Genomic DNA, 20,129 nt, shown 5'->3' on the forward strand with positions numbered 1-20,129 from the left:
TCAGATTCGCAGATCCAAAGTCTCGCTTCTTTTGTTTGAACTTCTGCTCGATTTTGACAGCGTATCGGTACGTCGTGCCAAGCAAGGAGATGTTCAGGAACTCCATCTCTTCCTAGATGTATCTGTGTAGGCAGCCGCGGTATTTGAGTACCAAATGCAGCTCAGAATCTTTGATACCCAACTATGTGCGAAGGGTATGAAAAATGTTTGTGAACTCTGGCACATCTTGGTCCCTTCCCTGTTGCAGCGTGGTCCACTTTATGTATTTGTCCTCATAGCTTTTGACAGGGTAGTATTGCTCCTTGATGGCATCTCCGAATGAATTCCAAGTGGGTGCCACTGAAAATAGTGAGCTCGTACTTTCATCCTTCTGTTCACAGTAGGTTTCCCACCAGTGCTTGACGTGGGGGGCTGCTTTGAGAAGACTGAAAATAATCTTTTCCCGACTGGAAAAATCATGAACAGAAAACTAACCCTCTAGCAGATTTAACCATTTATCTACGGCATCTACGTCTATTTGGCCCTCAAATATGGGGATTTCAAAATTAACTTGTACCTTAAACGGTGTGGCGTTTCCAGAGTAGCTGTTGGAAGCCAATGCGTTGCCCCTGGGTAGCCACTGAAGGATCTAGGCAAAGCTGTCCATCATTGCATTCTTTTGTCACTCGAGAGCTTCTTCGAGCAAGATTTGATAGGATCTCCTGCCCCCTCGTCTTTCTTTTCATCCGCCATGGGAGGCTATCAGGATTTGCGAGGTTGGTCTTGCAAAGGTTCGACCAGATCAAGCCCTAACTCCTTATATCCCGACCTCATTGGCAACATGCAAAGAAAAATAGAGAAAAAACAGACCGCTTTGATACCACTAATCCGGATTTAAACAGGAACGCAACAAATCACAGAGATAACTATAAACACAGAAATGCAGTGGAAATAATACTTCATTTCATTAATGTAAAATACTTAACTATGCTTACAAACAACAATGGAAATAAACCAGCTAGGGCGATGGTAGCTTATCTCTGAGAAGAGATGTGGCGGATACATGCCTCTGAACTACCTTACAATGAGGCTCAAGGGCCTTTTTATTATTGAACAATAAGAGCAAACCCTAAACAACCAAAACCCTAACCCGAGGAGATGTAACACCAAGAGTTTATGGGCCCCGTTGGGGTGAGTTGGACAACCAACTTCCCGGGGTCGTGACTTGGTCATATTATCTCTGTTTGACGCGCATGATAACCCATTGGAAAGATCTCTCCGAGGACTACGACAGAAAAGACAATTTTAGACAGAAAATCGTTGGCGGTAGATTTCCAAAAAAACATCGTTTAGGGCCTCAAAACAACTCCAGAAGTTTAGGACCCGAAAAAACTACTAAAAATAGTAAATTGTGCTACAATTAAAGAAACTAAAAAACTGAAAGAAGCAATGGTGGGGGTCCAAGTGGAATTGGCGGGTGGCCACCAATATCCACCTGGATCATTGTGCTTGTATCACTGTTATTTTCTCTATGCATTAATGTGATAACTATAGTGGAATTTATTTTAATGTTTACTGAAGGGATTTCGTAAATAACTTATTGTGAGAAATAAGTAGGTGAAATAAATCAGTTGCTGCAGTAGAATTTCGTATTTGGAAATTTTCACACTATGATGGAGTACCTCATCCTAAGTGTATAGATGTTAGGAGGGAGAAATCATGGATGCATGAGTTACCAACCTGGCCTCTTTTTTTCCACCCCCTATGTCTTTTACTTTTTCTTGATTTTTCTTTGTATTACTACTAATAGCGCAAAGGGTTAGAGCTTGTTTTGTATGATGTAAATCATTCATTGCCCCCTTAAGGATGGGGCAGTTCATCGCCCATCAGGGGTTGGGACATGCAAGGGTTCCTTGTCTTTTATGAGATAGGGCAACATTGGCCTAAGAACCAGGTGATGGCCATATGAGTGAGGTAGGGCTTGTTGACCACTACGTGTCAACGACCCATAGCAATACATCCCCTTTTTTCGCAAAAGGGATAGTGCATGATCGATGTATTCATGTCGTCCAGCTATCATCATCAACTTGATCATCATCTTATAATGTAAACCCAGTATGCATGTGTATAATGTAAATAATCTCAACAGATCCATGTTGTGTATATAATTACCTAAGTAAACCTACTTTTCTAGTGACGATCTACATTCCGGGAGGTTTTTTGTCTCACTGATCCATTCTCGAATGGTCGGCACAGTTTTCCTTCAGCCTTACCCCAAAGCCGAAATGGATTTTGTCACTGAAATCTTAAGGGAGTCCTAGTGTTCTAGATCGAGTCTATGTAAAAGTTATTTGGGAAAAATCCTAACTATTTGGTTAGGTTATTTTATTACAAATTGCTTGATCTGCTAAACTATATTTTGTGTCACAGAACTGGGTAGTTTGTGGGGTCTTTTGCAAATGGGTCTTCCCTCTTGAGATGTAAAAACATAAAAATCATGATGTAAAGTGTCTTGAAGGTTAGAAAAATCATTTATCCCCTTATAGGTTAACTAATTAAATTTTCTGGCCAAAATTAATTAAAATCCTAAGCCAGAAATTTAATTAATTCTAAGTCTTAGGTAAATTTAAATTCTCCGAGGGCAAAATTCGTTGGTCCTTAAAAATTAAATTTTAAGATGTCCAGGGACTAAGGTAAATTGATTATTTTGCTAAATTTTAAGCCTTTGGTACCTGGGGTTAAGTCAAAGTTAAAATTTTGAAGAAATGAATTCAAAAATTTAATTTTTGAATTAATTAAAATGCATTTAATTGAAAAAATCGCATTTCTTCAATAATTTAAAATTTCGACGGATGAGACTAAAAGAAATTTTGATCCTCATCAACAGTGGAGACTGCTTTGACGAGGATCACTCGAACTAACCGTTGGAGGATTTATCTTTAAATAGGAAGTCATTTGTCAGTCAAATCATCCGATCTCTAGATCGTGTACTAAGCTCTCAAGCTCTCTTGTATACTTTTGGAATTAATGCAAAAGTCTTTAGGGTTTCAACGTGCTGTAGTGTTCCTCTTCATGAATTTATCGTAACATTGTTTTAATTTCTGCTTATTATTATGTGAAAACTATCAATCAATAGCTCTCTTAGAATAATCTGAATACATGTACCTTACTCAGTTTGTTGGATCTAGGGTAACATTTTTAATTTTGATTGAAGTAGCAGGTATCTCTATTTCTTCATAATTTTATTATTGTTCTATTTTTCTACTTGATTTGATGGTTGATCTAATCTTTGCAGAAGATCTCTCAGGTTCTCATTGAGCATTTGGGTATAGTTCTCGGTTGGACCAACCAACTCTCAACACATATTTTCTGAAGAGCCTACTTCATATAAGCCTCAGGATTTATTTAACGATAATCTTTTTTCTGCAAGGTGTTTTTGGGCTAGCAACTCTCTAAAATTTCAAAATCTTTTAGTTATTTTGTGGAAATTTTGATAGATCTGGCTATTAAGAGCTTTAGATTATCATATCTGGGAGCGGAGTTGGACTCATACTCCTCAGATCTGATAGATCTGTAAATTATTTGTATAGATTTGTAAATTTACTTGTGTAGATCTGAAATTTTGTAACATAATTTTGAATTTTAACACTTGGATTTTTTGGGATTTTCTCTATTTTTGTACATATTGGGTATTGGGTTTTTCTCTTTTCACTTGTGCAGAAATAAATCTGAGAAATCAGTCAAGAAAATCTTCAAATCTAAGCTAGATCTAGACCCTAGAGGGCAAGATCTGGGCTCAAAGATTGTTTGCAGGAATAGATCTAAGAAATCAGCCAAGTAAATCTTCAGATCTGAGCTAGATCTAGACCCTGGATGGCAAGATTTGGGCTCAAAGATTGTTTGCAGGAATAGATCTGAGAAATCAGCCAAGTAAATCTTCATATCTGAGATTTTTCAAGCAAATCTGGGGGTTTTGAGATAGATCTAGGACCTGGAGGGAAATATCTTATCCCAAATCTTTTTACAAGGCCAGGCATTAAAGATTTTGCAATAAATATGAAGATCTGAAGCAAAATAATTTTTCCAGAACAAAGGTTTCAAGTTTTGGGGCTCCTAAGCCCAGATCTGCTTTCTCCTAGCCCAATGCTAGTTCTATTGGGCCTAGTGCTAGCTCTCATTGGCCCTAGATTCCCATTGCTCCATTTCTGATTTGAATATTTGATTTTATGAAGCTAACCATTGGTGGGTTTTTGCCGAAAATTTGGTAAAAATTTGGGTTTCAGGTATTGAAATTTTTTTGCCAACTTGGGCAAATGATCTTCAAGGCCTAAGGCCTAAGGGTTTGACCTCTAAACCATCGTTTTTGAATTTTAACACTTGGAATTTTTGGGATTTTCTCTATTTTTGTACATATTGGGTATTGGGTTTTTCTCTTTTCACTTGTGCAGAAATAGATCTGAGAAATCAGTTAAGAAAATCTTCAAATCTAAGCTAGATCTAGACCCTAGAGGGCAAGATCTGGGCTCAAAGATTGTTTGCAGGAATAGATCTAAGAAATCAACCAAGTAAATCTTCAGATCTGAGCTAGATCTAGACCCTGGATGGTAAGATCTGGGCTCAAAGATTGTTTGCAGGAATATATCTGGGAAATAAGCCAAGTAAATCTTCATATCTGAGATTTTTCAAGCAAATCTGGGGGTTTTGAGATAGATCTAGGACCTGGAGGGCAATATCTTATCCCAAATCTTTTTACAAGGCCAGACATTAAATATTTTGCAATAAATCTGAAGATCTGAAGCAAAATAATTTTTCCAGAACAAGGGTTTCAATTTTTGGAGCTCCTAAGCCCAGATCTACTTTCTCCTAACCCAATGCTAGTTCTATTGGGCCTAGTGCTAGCTCTTATTGGCCCTAGATTCCCATTGCTCCATTTCTGATTTGAATATTTGATTTTATGAAGCTAATCATTGGTGGGTTTTTGCCGAAAATTTGGTAAAAATTTGTGTTTCAGGTATTGAAATTTTTTGATCTTCAAGGCCTAGGGCCTAAGGGTTTGACCTCTAAACCATCGGTTTCCTCACTGTTTGCTACAACAGTCATATACCTTTTTAATAGTGGTGAAAAACTCATCTAAGTGGTTTGAAATTAACTAAAAAATTGCTAAATACCTTAATAAGTCATTTATGTTTGATGTGTATCAAGAATTTGTCCTAGATCTACATTTTGGGTCACTATTATCTCTGAATAATTATGTTTCTGAAGTCTGAAATATAACAGTGGAAAAATTTCATGTGGGTTAGCCTAAAATCAGTTCCTAAGTGTCTAATACATTAAGAAATTAATTTCTTGAGTTGGGATTCATCATTAGGCTTATTTCATTTTTTAAATGTTGGCTGTAATAAGTATATCAGATCTGATTAATTCCGAAAATCACATCATAACAGGCTGAAAAGTTTTGATAATTCATGTGGGCAAGTTTGGAAAAATTTCAGTAAATTTTTGGCATAAAAATATCACTGATAGCTACCTATTTTCATTGTCATATTGCAGTTGTCATAAAGTTTTTCTTACTGCTGTCCTAAAAATTAATTTCTGAAAATTAAGTACTCTGTCATGGAATTGTGATAAAATGCATATCCTTTGTTTCATAAACTGAGTATTTTTTGAGCATCTGTTGATATTAATTGCAAAGAAGTTTTTGTTCTCTTTGAGCTATAACTGTATCAGAAAGATTTGAAATAAGCTTGTGTTCTAATTGTAATATCTTCAAGGATTTAATTTTGAGTCTTCATTTAATAAAGCGAACATTTCATTTGGGTATTGGAAGTTTCTGCAACATAAGCATCTTTTCATCCTTGAATCTAACTTCATCTCATCTTCTCATCATCTGGTGCATTTGCATATAAGTTAGTTTTGCATAAATAAAATTTACTTCCAAGCATAAGCTTGGTTGATAGAGAGATAGGTATCCATCCATCTTTACTTGAGTAGCCTGTTTTTAATAGTACTTAAAATGGTGACCTTGCAATCGTCAGAGCCACGGCTCTCTGCAGCGCCGGAGGCACTGAGTATGTTAGATTTTCAGGAGAGGTATCGTTAATCACACCTTAGTGTGCTTCACCTTATCTTCTTTCTGCCAATTACTACGAAATCAAGCTCAATATAAAAAGGATCGAAGGGTTAAAACTTAAATAGGCATTTAACTAAAATTAACAAAGATTCTTGCATCTCAAATTAGTATTAGGGTCTGCATTTCATATAAGATAGTCATTCATCTAAGCAGCAGTTGTTAATCGATTACTTGGTCTTCATTTCCCTAGCAAGATCGTTGACTCCATAAGGCACTGGTATTAATCGTTTAAAATCTAATCAAATCCTAAGTCTTGCTAAATCTTAATCAAGTACTTGATCACCTCACTGTGTCTCCCGAACTGGTTGGTTCCCAACTAGTTCTTCTTCATTCCATTTTTCCATAGGGTCTACCCCCCTTAGCCTACTGTAGGGAGACAACTTAAATGGAGAGATTGGGGATCAAGGTGACAGCCCCCGATCTGAGCCGTTGTTGCAATGCCTATACATTCTGTGCGACAACAGGGCTCATGCTTGGCTTTTGTGCCCAAGTGTAAATTTTTATGTCCCGACCATCTTTTGCATTTTGATTTTCTTTTTGTTTTGCTTGTGGCTATCATATGCTCTTTCTGTTTCTTTTACCTGCATCAACCTCCCAAGAAAAATTTTCGAGCCCCACATAGGCATGAGGATGTGTGGGTGCCAAATCCCAATGAACCAGTGGTCAGTTGAACCCTGATAATGGAGATGGAAAAGGGGCTTGTAACGTAAAATGGAAAGTGGCAAGTATGGAATAGGGAGAGATGGGGCTATGCTATATTAATCATAGCTTCCCAAGTAATGCCCCTCCTATACCTGTTGGGCCATTAAGGGAGGTCCCCCTAGACAAGGGTTGAAAATTAACCCCCCATTTAAGGTGAGAGAACAAGATCACGGCCATGACCATTCTTTCCTCCAAGTTACCCCATAATCCATGTCAAATTCCCAAACACAAACAAGTATAAGCACTCGATTGCAAAATGAATAAAGTACTTTTTGATTAGAAGCCCACCTTCCAACATGTGCTTTTGCCAAATGTGCAAGGAAACATATCACTGACAGAGATAAGAACGACACATCATCATTGGCTACTAGGGGCTGTCAGGGGTTTCTGGCTGTCGGCTAGAAGAGATGACGGGAGAAAAAATTCTTCCATGGAGTCACCCACTTTGGGTGGGTAACATGTCCTAATAGATCCATCTCCATGATGCCCGAATATCAACCCAAGACATAAGAATGTCCATGAAGGCATGGAGTTACCACCCACTAGGAGGCAATTAGCAAAGTTATAAAACCAAGCACCGTGAAGATAAAACTAAGAAGATTGATCATGATTTTCTCACCAGGGGAAGCTAGGATACACTATTACACTTCATCCCACATGGCCTACAGGGTCAAAAGATTGCAAACATTTAGGCTTACAAATGGCGTGGTCCTTTGTCAAAAAATTTGGGGTACACCCATGTTCCATCAACCTCTAAATTATGTATTATAATTTATAATCCATGACCCTCATACAAGTTGGAATCTTAGCACCTTAATGATATGATCTACATTTACTACAATCTCTAATTCCAAGTGAGGCAACTTTAGAAATCACTTAGCATGGGGGTCATTTCATTGCATGGAATTGACACCACTATTGCATGCAAGGTGGACATCAAAAGCCCTATCATGAACTCAAACTTTGATTGGTTATAGGAAGAGGCATAGGAGGAGGTGATGTTGAGAGTGTGATAAAAGAGGGGGGTGCTCCAGGGAAAATTCTTTTATAGGAGGTGGCTATTGACACCAAGAGTTCACTACCACCCTCATAAATACAAACCCAATCATAGACACCACAAATTGGACATAGCAATACCACTAGCAATGGAGGCGAGACTCTAGATTCTCCTCCTTCGAGAGGATGCTAAACTCTAGCTTCTCATCCTTCTTTTAGAGCACATCAGAGTCCAACAACAACTCTAGGGGCTTCTTCATCTAGAGGAAAAGCCATTATCATAGCCCATAAAAGGGGTAAAGGGAATCTTTCGTTTACTTATCTGATTTCATTATAGATGACTCCTAGTAATGATATACATTTATAATATTTTTCAATGATTTCTGAGGCTTAAGAGTTGAGTCTCAAGATACAATTTGATATTGATGTGTTATGTATTGCTAGACATGTTATACATCTTATATATCGATTTTCTTTGCATATGTAAGTGGTAATGTGTCTATTGATGTTATTGTTGCTTTAGATATTTTAAAATTTGAAAAAAAAAGGAATATTTTGGTTATTTTTTAGGTTTTCTGAGATTTTCCCTAATGTTTTCGATAAGTTGTTTTCAAGGCCCTTGGTGATATATCTGCCAACCGAAAGTTTGCAACATTGTTTATTAGTTACTTCAGTACACTCTTTCAGAGATATAACCAAGTTACACAAATTGTTGTGCATACTTGTACTTAGTGTGAGAATCAATCTAGTAAAAATCTTTCTTGACAAAGATGCAGATGTTTCTAATCATTCTTTTGAATATTATTAATTAGCATTTCCTTCTGGCAGTTAAAGTATGAGAATCAAGTTTAATATAAAGCCTCTGTTAATGAGGGTATATAAGTTTCAAGTCATTCTTTGGGCAAAATTATAAAGTAGTCATTTGCCTATGAAAATGATTGGCCAATAAATGATGCTAACAGACTTTCCCAAAACTTTACTGATTTTATTTTATTACCATTCTACCATCAACTCTTGAAAGGCATCCTTTCAACAAACATACAATGCTTACTTGTAAGAGCAGACAATCCACCGTCTGTAACTTGTCGTGTATCCAGATTCAGAGATTTAAGCGCTGTCAATCCAGATAGCTTTCGCAAGCCAATATCAGTTACTTGGGTGAATGACAGGTTCAAACTTTCCAAATTCCGTAACCCTGCACAGCCATAAATATTGCATCAAAATTCCACTTCTACTTTTCCATGTGATCTTTTTGGGAGAATATCGCTGCAAGGAAAACAGATTTATAAAATACAAACTATTTCAGTGTATCTAGAATATTCCATTGACTATTTCATTAAAAATAAAAAAGCTTTATCTTGACACTGTATAATGGCAAGTAAGAACACACTACATTCAGATCTTGACTATAATGCATCATATTTTAAGGACCAAGGATGAAATCTCCTTCTATTAATCCAAATTGGGGCAGAGGATGAAAAAGGTCCAGTTTGGTCACAAAGATGGAATCCTAGAATGGCACACACAGCACCGTCAAAATAGTCCATGAATGGATAAAGGATAAGCTAAGGTATTTTTTTATCGACTCCTGTAGTTAGTTCTTGGTTCCCTGCCTACACTTCATATGGTTCAACATCATCCTACTCCAATGTCATATGAGGTGAAGCACACAATCATATATTCATATTTCTACTTTGTCAAGGGTGTATTCATGTACTTCTTCATTGCCATTCATAGTTATTCAAGCTGTTGTCATTTCAAATACATGTCTATGTAGTACAAAGGGTAGAAGCACTTTGATAGACCTTACAAGTCTCCTGTAGCATGAAAGAAGATTATCACCAATTATTCAACAAATACTTGTAAAAATCCTAAAAATTCAAATATGTACGCACACATGTAAATAATACAGTATTCAAATACATATTTTGAATATTGAATATAAAAAATAAATAGGATGATAACGAGAAATCCATATAGGGTAAAGTCACTGAACATAAATATGGTTGATTGTTGATCATTACAATAGCATGCAATATTGGGTATACCGTATAAGTATGCATTGAATGGTCAGATACTGGAATAGACATGCCTTTTACGCATGTGACCTTCAGTTATTATTATTATTTGGTGCATTTATGTCTCCTATACTGCCTCCCCCTTCAAGATGCTTTGTCCTCAAAGCAAAAAGCTATGTCTTGGCTCTTGCCTGTAATGCTTTTACTCGATCCTCCATCCTTGATGTTGTCATGGTTGACAAAACTAAACAGTGCAATCTTTGTAGTGCTGAACAGGGTTGCCACATTGTGAACACTGAAAAGGTCTGCCCATCCTAATTTCATTTCTTGAAAAACTATATCGTTTAATATTTGATTAGGACTTATTTGAATATGGTTCCTGGTATACCTTTGACAACGAGTTGAATACGCATTTCAATGTTTTGAAATGGCCATTGAGTTTATGCTTGTGCAACAAATTTTGGGATTTAGGCAAAGATGATATTTTATATTTGAACTTTTGTTTGGTATACTACAACCATTAATGGACCTGTTACCGCTTATACTAGCAGGGGTACCTATACATTCTTGCAACATTTTTTGCACCATTGTAAACCCAAGATCACAAGTCAAAAGCCATGTAACCTCTGTGTTAGACCATGTAGCCATCCTAGACCTTGTGGTATGTTGTGGCAGTTTGTTTTGGTCAGACCATGGCTGATCCCTTTGAGTTCATCTCTGGTTCCTTTCATCCTAGATAGGAATGGACCATTAATGGGCCTATATGAGGACTCATGGTTTAGAGGATCCTTGTTTTGCAGCGATGATCACCACTGCGAGGGCCAGTCCAGCCACATTGAAGGCACATATGTCTTACCACATGCTATGAGTCTAGTGAGTCTATTAGGTGACATTGACTTTGATGTAGTATCCCTTAGATGTCTCTCAAACATGGCAGTCTCACAATCAACGACATTTCACACCTATCAAGGTAGTTCACATTTCCCAAATAAAGTGGGCCTAGAGCTCATGTTACCCACCACCAGTGGGTGACCCCTATAGGAGTATTTTTCTCCTAGATTTGTCTTCATCCGACACCCAACAGCCCCTTGCAGCCACCAGATAGCTCCATCGCCAGCATTCTCTGCCACCTGAGCCAGTGATTATGTACCCTCACCCATCTATTATGATCGTAGGTTTAAAGGTGGGCCTTCCAAGAATCCAACCCCGAAGGTATGGATTTTCATTATGTAATTGGATATTTTTGCTTGCATTCCTTGGACATTTTTGGACATGAATTAGTGGGGAGATTCAGCAAAAAGAATGGGCTTGGTCTGTGCTCTTGTTCCCTTGTCCCAACTTGGTGGTTCTTGTATCCTAGTCCTGTGGGATCTCTTCTATTGGCTATTAGCTTTAGGAGTGGCAATACATGGGAAACCATGACTTTGGTTGGTTGTGTGGTCCCGCTTCCCGGCCAAGGTTACTTGGGAGCGGGAGCGAAGTGGAAGTGAGAGCTAGGAGCGACATTTTCAAAAGCTCCCGATTCGGGAGCGAATTTTTACATAATATATATTTTGATGCATATATGTCAACAAAAGCATGTAGAATGATGAAATAGATATAAAAAGCATAAAAACATGGATTGAACCATAAAACATCAACCATCTAAAAGTTATAATCTTCATCAACCACATCCACAAGTTAATAACATACAACATATCGAGTCTCATGATTCATCAATCTTAAAGTTTCAACCTTTTATAATTCAATATATAACATTTATCATCATTGATCACAAAATTTGTAACTTGTACTCGTAATCATTACCATTACTAAGTAATGAAATGATAACAAAAATATCTAACATGAAATGAAATGTTTCAACTTTCAACTTTCACGAAGCATCATATTCATAATTCATTACCAATGAGTTATAAGTGCCAACCTCAAACTTAAATTGTCATATATTGTTTACAAAAAATACCATAATAAATATGAAAGAGTAAATAGTTATAAAAAGTAATAGAGACTAGAAAAGACAAGTAAATCTATTATCTACTGCTTGACCCTCTGGACCACGAGAAATTTCTAATTTTTTGTCTCATGCCTGATTGAGAATCTCCTCCTGCATAGTCGAACGACCTTGGTGCTCCTGATTAAATACAAACAAGTTCCACACCTTAGTACCCTAGGTGCTCTTGATTATTGGGAGTCTCCCCCGTATAGAGGGATTGATGCTCCAATGGAAACGTTGCAATCCACCCAAACTGAAATCCTAAAAAAATGACAAGTCTGCTAGAGTTTGAGTGAAATCTAAAAATTCTACTTTCTCCATATGAAATCCAAACAGGTCAGAACCACTCTCAAACATCCTGAGTCATTTCATGGTAATGTTAAAAATTTAAGTAAAAGGATGAAAATGAAAAGATAAAGGAGAATGTCACTTTTACTTTAAGAATTTAACATTACCATGAATTACATATCAACACTAGGGCCAAATTCTTGTTTCCAATCTTCAATATCTCCCTCTATCACTCCTAAATTGGCAGGGAGCAAAAAAAAAATTTAGGGGGCGCGCTTCCAAAATTCCCTCCTACAAGGAGCAAATTTTAGGAGTGCGCTCCCGAGGTCGCTCCCGATGTGCTCCCGCCTAGAGCACGCTTTGGGAGCGGGTTCGAGAGGGGGAGCGCTCCCCCGCAACCCTATTCCTGACACCACATACATCACTCCTCTCCACTCATTATAACCTCATTTTCACTCTTTTCCCATCTGGGTCCACATTTGTCCTTGGGTCCACAAGGAGTTAGCTTCCCCTCCCCTTGGCCACACTCTAGGTCAAGCCTGGAACAATGCCCAAAAGGTCGATGCAGCTAAAAAGAAAAGTTAAAAGCATAATCTGGCCACTTACAACAGGAAATGTACCATAAAACGTAATAACATTGAGTCATATGTCGAGATAAGATTGGGTCATATAACTTTGTCGGGCATTCCAACATGAGCTCTACCCCTTGTCATTATGGTCATCACCCTAGTTTCTAGGACCCCCTGCATCATTAAGGAACCCATGATTGTCCTGTTGACCACACTTTATCAATGTTATATACCTAGGGGGGATAATATGGGGAACCAAGGGAGGTACCCAAGGTAATAATGTAATAATGGGATGGGCCATAGTAATAAATAAGGTGGTTAACCCATGTCATGTAAGGGACCACAAGTAGTTAATAATAATGTAATGGGCCCATGGTATTAGTTGATGGTATGAGGGAACCATGGTAATGACCCATGGTATTGTATGTATGAGGCCTATATAGAGGCTAGAGACTCCACTTGGGAGATAGAGAAGGATTATTGTATGAACAGGCATATGGCTTGTGGAGTGTTCTCCTTCCTTAAGGAGTGAATGTATGGTGTTGCCCTACCTTAAGGGTTTGATAATAAAGATAATCATTTCTATCTATTTTTCTCTTATTGTTTCTGGGTATATTTGCATTATCTTATATTTTTGGATCAGATCTACAACAATCAACAATCCAAGAAAGCAGAGTACAAAGATGCGAAGGAATTTTTCCGAAGTTCAAAGTCATCTGCCAACATTGTGTTATCATTGTAAACCCAATTTCTACGAAGTTATATTGTAAATGACGCTTGTATGACCGTTTAATTATGTAACAACACCTAGGTAAAGCTCTAATTTTGGCGACGAATTTCATCCTAGGAAGTTTTTTGATCTCCCTTGATTATGTGTGTTTCTAAACACTAATAATTGGCAAAGTTTTTCTTCCAGCTTAAACACAAAGATAGAGTGGAATTCATTAACAAGGTCTTAGGTGAGTCTTAGTGTTATATCGAGTCTTTTTAAAAGTGTGTTTGGGAATAATTTAAGCACATTTCGCTAAATTATATTATTATAAACCACTTGGTCTATAGTAGATCATATTGTGTCACAGAATTGGGTAAAGTCATGAGGGTCTATATGTAAATGTGTATTCCCCCTCTGAAGGTTGAATTAATTGTAATATCTTATGTAAAAAATATTTTAGTGCATGGTCCCTTATACTTAGAAGTTAGACATCATGGCTAAAATATTGAGGTATGGAAAAAATATTAATCCCCTCTATTGTCAATTAATTAATTCTTTTGGCTAAATAAATAAAAATCCTACGCCAAAAAATTAATTAATTTTCGGTCTAAAATAATTATAGAGAAATTATTTTTTCTCCAAGTGGAAAATCTATGGTTCAAAGGAAAGTCAATGTTTGGAGGTCCCCCACCAAGGTGTTTAAGTCAAAGTCAATGTTTTTGAGGAAATTAATCCAAAATAATAATTTTTGGATTAATTAAAGTTGGTTTTGTTATTGAAAAGTGTAACTAGGCTCGGTCTTCATAACGACTTGTAATTATGAATTTATGAAATGAAGAAGACAAAAATAATAAAATATATTTTGTAATACTTGCATCATGGGTTTCATGAGCAAGGAGTTTTATTATAGGTCAAAGACTTCTTCTTGATGTCTTTAGGGATTTGTCATCTTGTCATAAATGTATAGTTCAGTGTCATATATAGGAAGTTTTGTTACACTTGTAAAAGTCCTCTAAGATAGACAAGCGCAGTCATCTTATGTTGGCCTCAACGTGTGCAGAAAGAAGCTTCATGTCGGCTCCAATATAAATATATATATAAGTGACATGTCGACTTGATTATGGAGACATGTCGGTTCACTTATTCATGTCGACCTAATATGGAGCCTAACCACTATATATAGCCAGCTCGGATCATTCCACAAAAACATTTTTTCAGATCACTCTCTAACTTCGGATAATAGAAGGATCGTTTGGGTGTGAGACAGACCTTCGGATAATAGAAGGGTAGTTTGGGTGTGAGACAGAACTTCGGATAATTGATAAGAAGTTAGAGAAAAAACTTCAGATAAATGATAAGTTGGAGACAGAACTTCGGATGGGTGACAAGAAGCTAGAGATAGAGTTTTGGATGGAGACTTCTGTGGGAATTCGGATCCCTCTTTAGTATACATCACAGTGACATTAAGGAGAAGATTGTTCGGTGCTAGTGCTACTTGAAGACAAGGTCAGCATGATGTCAAGGTCAGTGCTACTCAATGCAGCAAAGTGATAAAGAGAAGAACATGAGGAGGACGATTGTGTCTTGGTCTAGGAGATAGTTCTGGTCAAGTATATTTGTCAAGGTCAATGTACTCATCTAGTGCAGAATCTATAAGAAGAGAGTTGCGGGTTTTCCCCTTAAGAGGGATTTCCGCCCTGGCTTGAAGCCTAATAATTGTGTCATTGTTCTTATTGTGTTGATTGCTATTTGATGTACTGCACATAAATAATAAAGGACAACAATAATAGTTACACAAGTAGTAATCATGTGAGAGAATTTAAAATAGTGTCTGCCCTACCCAAATTCTCAACAAGTATTAGAGCTATGGTTACAGTTAAGGGCATCTTAGTGACAATTAAGGGTTGGCTATCTCTTGGGTGAAGGATTGAAATCACCTCAGTGATTGTTTCAATAATATATCTCCGTGTTACCTCTAATTCAGATGGATTACAGTCAAGTATTCATTACAGAATCAGTCAAGGTTCAGACCCTCTCTATACTCGGATACCATCCTCGGTCTCGGTTCAGTAATACACAATCCTCAGCATACCTTTACAAATATAGATGTTGCAATTTGGATGGTCTACATGTTGGCTTCAGTTCGAATACTAACCACAAATTGGATAAATATTTAGTATAGCAATGACATTAGTCTTGGATCCTTTCAAGAAAGATCCCAGAACCTCGGACAAGATGGATAAACTTTCAGTGGTACTACAGGGAAAGTGCTTCGCTATATAGGTGCCATTTGCACAGTAAGTTTGGAACAACGACAATATCAATACCACAGAATGTCATAGTAATGTGCCACACGATATTGCTTGGTGTCAAGAGTAATCTCATCATTCACCTTGTCGTTGCTACTTTATTGCAATTAATCTCAAAAAGTGATTGGTTTGACCTATATGACAGTACCATGAGATGATCAGTGTCATATAAATCAAATGTATGAGGAGTCAAAGTATCTCAAGGCTCAAGTGATCTCAATAACATATAGTCTGAAGCAGTTTCGGTAATGCCATAATTATGCTATGGTGCTTGATGCTAGACCGTGCAAGAAGGTCTCAAAGGAAGTCTTATAAAAGGATTTCAATTGTGTCATGCTAGGCAGCTCAAGCAAGGATCTCATTCAAGGAAGTATCAATGTGAAGATCTCCTCTTCACGTGCCAAGTAAGTATCTTTCATGTTTATAATCAATCCTTGGTTTAAATGACTTTGTGTTTGCAAGGAGTCATCAAAATTCCTTGCATAAGAAAGAAGGATAGGTATAATCCTCGAAAGAGAAGTCAGTGATATCTATTGAAAAGTCTTTGAAGATCAAGCATTGTTTGAATGCATGTAAAAGTATATAGGGACTCATAGGACGAAATCAGTGAAAGGTCTTCTCATCCTTATGTAGTATGAGAGAAGACATAAAAAGATATATATGAAATGATAGAAGATATATTCTCTGAAGAATGTAGAAAAAGAAGGTCATACCACTTGGATCTGATCTACACAAAATTGAAGGTATCAAAGAATGAAGGGATATCTTCATGAGATCTCAATTGGAGATTTGGGAGAGATAATAAGAAGATAAATCATCATCGTTTTCTAAATACACTAACTGATAAGCAAAGTAACAAATGTCCATAGACAAGAAAGTTACCTCATTCAACTTGCGATCTCTATGCTAGATAGAAAAAGACAAGCTGAGGGAAAAAGTGTTGAAGATATTTGCAGAAAGGAAAGGCAAGGATGGTCCTCAAGCAAAGACAAAAATAAGTATAGTTAAAATTCAATACTATAAAAAGATTTTGGAAACTCATATCACTGAAATATGGAGGAAGCTAAAAGGGACAAGAAAAGAGGGAGTATCAAATCTCTCCTATAAGTAAGACAGTATCCCTCACAAAAGAGTCCTAGCATAAGCTCCTAAATCTTGTGTTATAAGAAATGACAATGATAATAAGATGCATCATGGCATCATGGAAGCATTGGAAGCAAGAGCTCGTGACATCACCATGGGAAACATGAAGGACAAAAGGGACAAAATCCATGGCAGTCAAACATTAAGGATATAGCTCCTGAGAATCTAATTGAACATTGAAGGAAAGAAAGATGTCATCTAGGACAAGGCTCATCATACATCTGTCAGATGTGGATATACAAGATCCTCAAGGTTCTCTAATGGAATCCTCACCGGAGGGTTCACTAATGTAGAGAGGAAGCAAGTGTTTCATTAGGAATTCCAACTTATGGAATTCATGGGATGATGTGATGAATCAAGGGATTGAAGATCTTTTAAATCAAGGAAGTTGTTGGAAGAAGCCTAGATGGCCTAAAGGCAAAATGCGGTATGTATGCTTGTATTTAATATTATAATGTCATGTCATAAGGTTGCAGGTAACATGGATCAGTACTTCTATCTTGAGAAGCACAAGAGAAAAAGGATCTTCTCCTCTGAAAGAATGCAGGAAGGCATAAGTCACACTAGATGAAATCAACATAATATGTCCTCATATGAAGTATGAGGTAGTTGACTAAGAAACTCTGATTGAAAGATCCTGGAAATGGAATGTGTAAGGAAGAAGGAGATCGTGGGATATGCAACCATGATGAAGGCGATCAACATCCAAAGACCAAGAAGATTTGACTAGGAAATCTCCTGGAAAGATATGAAGACTCTGATGAAAGTCTAAAAAAGATGAAGACCCTTGACAATGCAGGGCTACTGGCACAAGAGTTGTAAGTACAAGTACAACTAGCATTCATGTGGTGGATGAAAATTCCTGAATGAAACATGATGAGGAAGAAGTAGCCATATGACAAAGGTTCCAAGATATGTATCAGGAAGGTCACTTTCCATGAAGAAAGGAATGGCATAACAAACCAAGAAGGAAAGCGATGGATGGATAATGCCCTACAAGGAAGAATCTCCGCTAAATTTCATGACATCAAGCTGATCAAACAACTAAAGGACCCACGAAGAAGAAGTTACTGATAAATAGAAGAGTCCCTAGCTAAGAGGGAGCTCTTACAGGTCCCTGATCAAGGGGGAGTTTGAATTAGATCACCCCTAATTACAAAGGAGTGGCAATTGTGTTTTTCTATTTCATGTGTCATGCACAAGACCAAGACTAACATCCGTAAGTCTAGATGAAGGCCATGAATGGAAATGCAGACACATCATTCTTGTCTTCACTTGAGAAGAAGGAATGGAGGATTGGGTAATCATCTGGGATCTGATACTCTTTGAGGATGTGTAGGGCATCCAAGATAAGAGTAGGCAAGAGGACCAATATTCTTTGATGGCTGGGAACCCAAGATAAGAATGGTCCTAGAAGGTCATACTCAGTGAACACCTAGGTGGGTATGTACCTTGAGAGACAATGATGAAGGTGTCTATAAATCATTGGTCTCACCAGCATTGTAGCTCATGGTCTTGTGAAGAGATGGAGTTGTTAGTCAAGGCCTTGCACTATGACAATGTTGAGTGATATGATGCTATAACAGATGGGATTACCAATCCGACTCTTCTTATGAGATCTCTTCAAAGTGATTGAGTGCGACCAGGTACCATTATGAATACCTCCCTAGTTAAGGGGGAGTGTTGTTGAAAAGTGTAACTAGGCTCGGTCTTCATAACGACTTGTAATTATGAATTTATGAAATGAAGAAGACAAAATAATGAAATATATTTTGTAATACTTGCATCATGGGTTTCATGAGCAAGGAGTTTTATTATAGGTTAAAAACTTCATCTTGATGTCTTTAGCGATTTGTCAACTTGTCATAAATGTATAATTCAAAGTCATATATAGGAAGTGTTGTTACACTTGTAGAAGTCCTCCAAGATAAACAAGCACAGTCATCCTATGCTGGGCTCAACGTATGCAGAAAGAAGCTTCATGTCGGCTCCAATATAAATATATATATATAAGTGACATGTCGGCTTGATTAAGGAGACATGTCGGTTCACTTATTCATGTCGGCCTAATATGGAGCCTAACCACTATATATAGCCAGCTCAGATCATTCCACAGAAACAGTTTTCGGATCTCTCTGACTTCGGATAATATAAGGATAGTTTGGGTGTGAGACAAAACTTCGAATAATTGATAAGACGCTGGAGACAGAACTTCAAATAAATGATAAACTGGAGACAGAACTTCGGATAAATGATAAGTTGTAGATAGAACTTTGGATGGGTGACAAGAAGCTGGAGACAGAGTTTTGGATGGAGACTTCTGTGGGAATTTAGATCCATCTTTAGCATACATCACAGTGACAGTAAGGAGATGATTGTTCGATGCTAGTGCTACTTGAAGACAAGGTCAGCGTGATGTCAAGGTCAGTGCTGTTGATCCGGATTTAAACAGGAATGCAACAAATTACAGTGATAACCATAAACACAAAGATGTAGTGGAAATAATACTTCATTTCATTAATGCAAAACACTGAGATTTGCTTACAAACAGAAAATGGAAATAAACAGTTAGGGCGATGATAGCTTATCTCTGATAAGAGATGTGGTGGCTACATGCCTCTTAATTGTGTTACAATGAGGCTCGAAGGCCTATTTATTGTTGAGAAACAATGTAAAACCCTTCACATCCCAAAACCTAACCCTAGAAGATGAAACGTCAAATTGTGGGCCCTATTGGGTAAATTGGTACATCAATTTCCTGAGGTCGTAACTTTGGCATACGATCTCCGTTTGACGCGTATAATAGCTCGTTAGAAAGATCTATCCAAGCACTACAACTTTGGGAAGGAACACATATTGCCTCCAGATTTCCCAAAAAACATCGTTTAGGGCCTCGAAATAGCTCCGGAAGTTCAGGACCCGAAAAACTGCTAAAAATAGTAAACTGTGCTACAATTTAGCAAACTGAAAAACTGAAAGAGACAGTTGTGGGGGTCCAAATGGGATAGGTGGGTGGCCACCAACATCCACCTGGATCATTCCTCCCCCCTTAGGAAGCAATGGCCCCCATTGCGTTGAGTTCCTCCATCTGCTAAACTTGGTCCCTGGTGAGCTGTTTTGCAATCTCGGATGTGTCCAGTAATGGTAGGAAGCATGGTCAAGGGCAGTACACATTGAATACTTGGTGCAGGCGACGGAATGGAGGAATGTTGTGCTCCAAAGCATTATTTCCCACAGCCTTAGTAATGGTGTAAGGACCATGTCGGCATGGTCGGAGCTTTTGATGGGCT

The 20,129-nt window shown here is 37.6% G+C and overlaps 1 protein-coding gene across 3 annotated transcripts in view; it reads right to left on the reverse strand.

The window, feature by feature from the left end:
• LOC149196818 (uncharacterized) overlaps nucleotides 1–20,129 on the reverse strand; it is a 219,157-nt gene that overhangs the window by 68,012 nt on the left and 131,016 nt on the right. For all 3 annotated transcript variants that reach the window (XM_089405658.1, XM_089405659.1, XM_089405660.1), the window contains one exon: nucleotides 8,859–9,002. In XM_089405658.1, the coding sequence (XP_089261784.1) occupies nucleotides 8,859–9,002 (144 nt within the window). The remainder of the gene's footprint in view (nucleotides 1–8,858; nucleotides 9,003–20,129) is intronic.

Source organism: Pinus tabuliformis, chromosome 2_2, assembly GCF_031772625.1.
Source record: "Pinus tabuliformis cultivar Carrire ecotype Pingquan chromosome 2_2, CPIR1, whole genome shotgun sequence".
Taxonomy (NCBI): Eukaryota; Viridiplantae; Streptophyta; class Pinopsida; order Pinales; family Pinaceae; genus Pinus; species Pinus tabuliformis.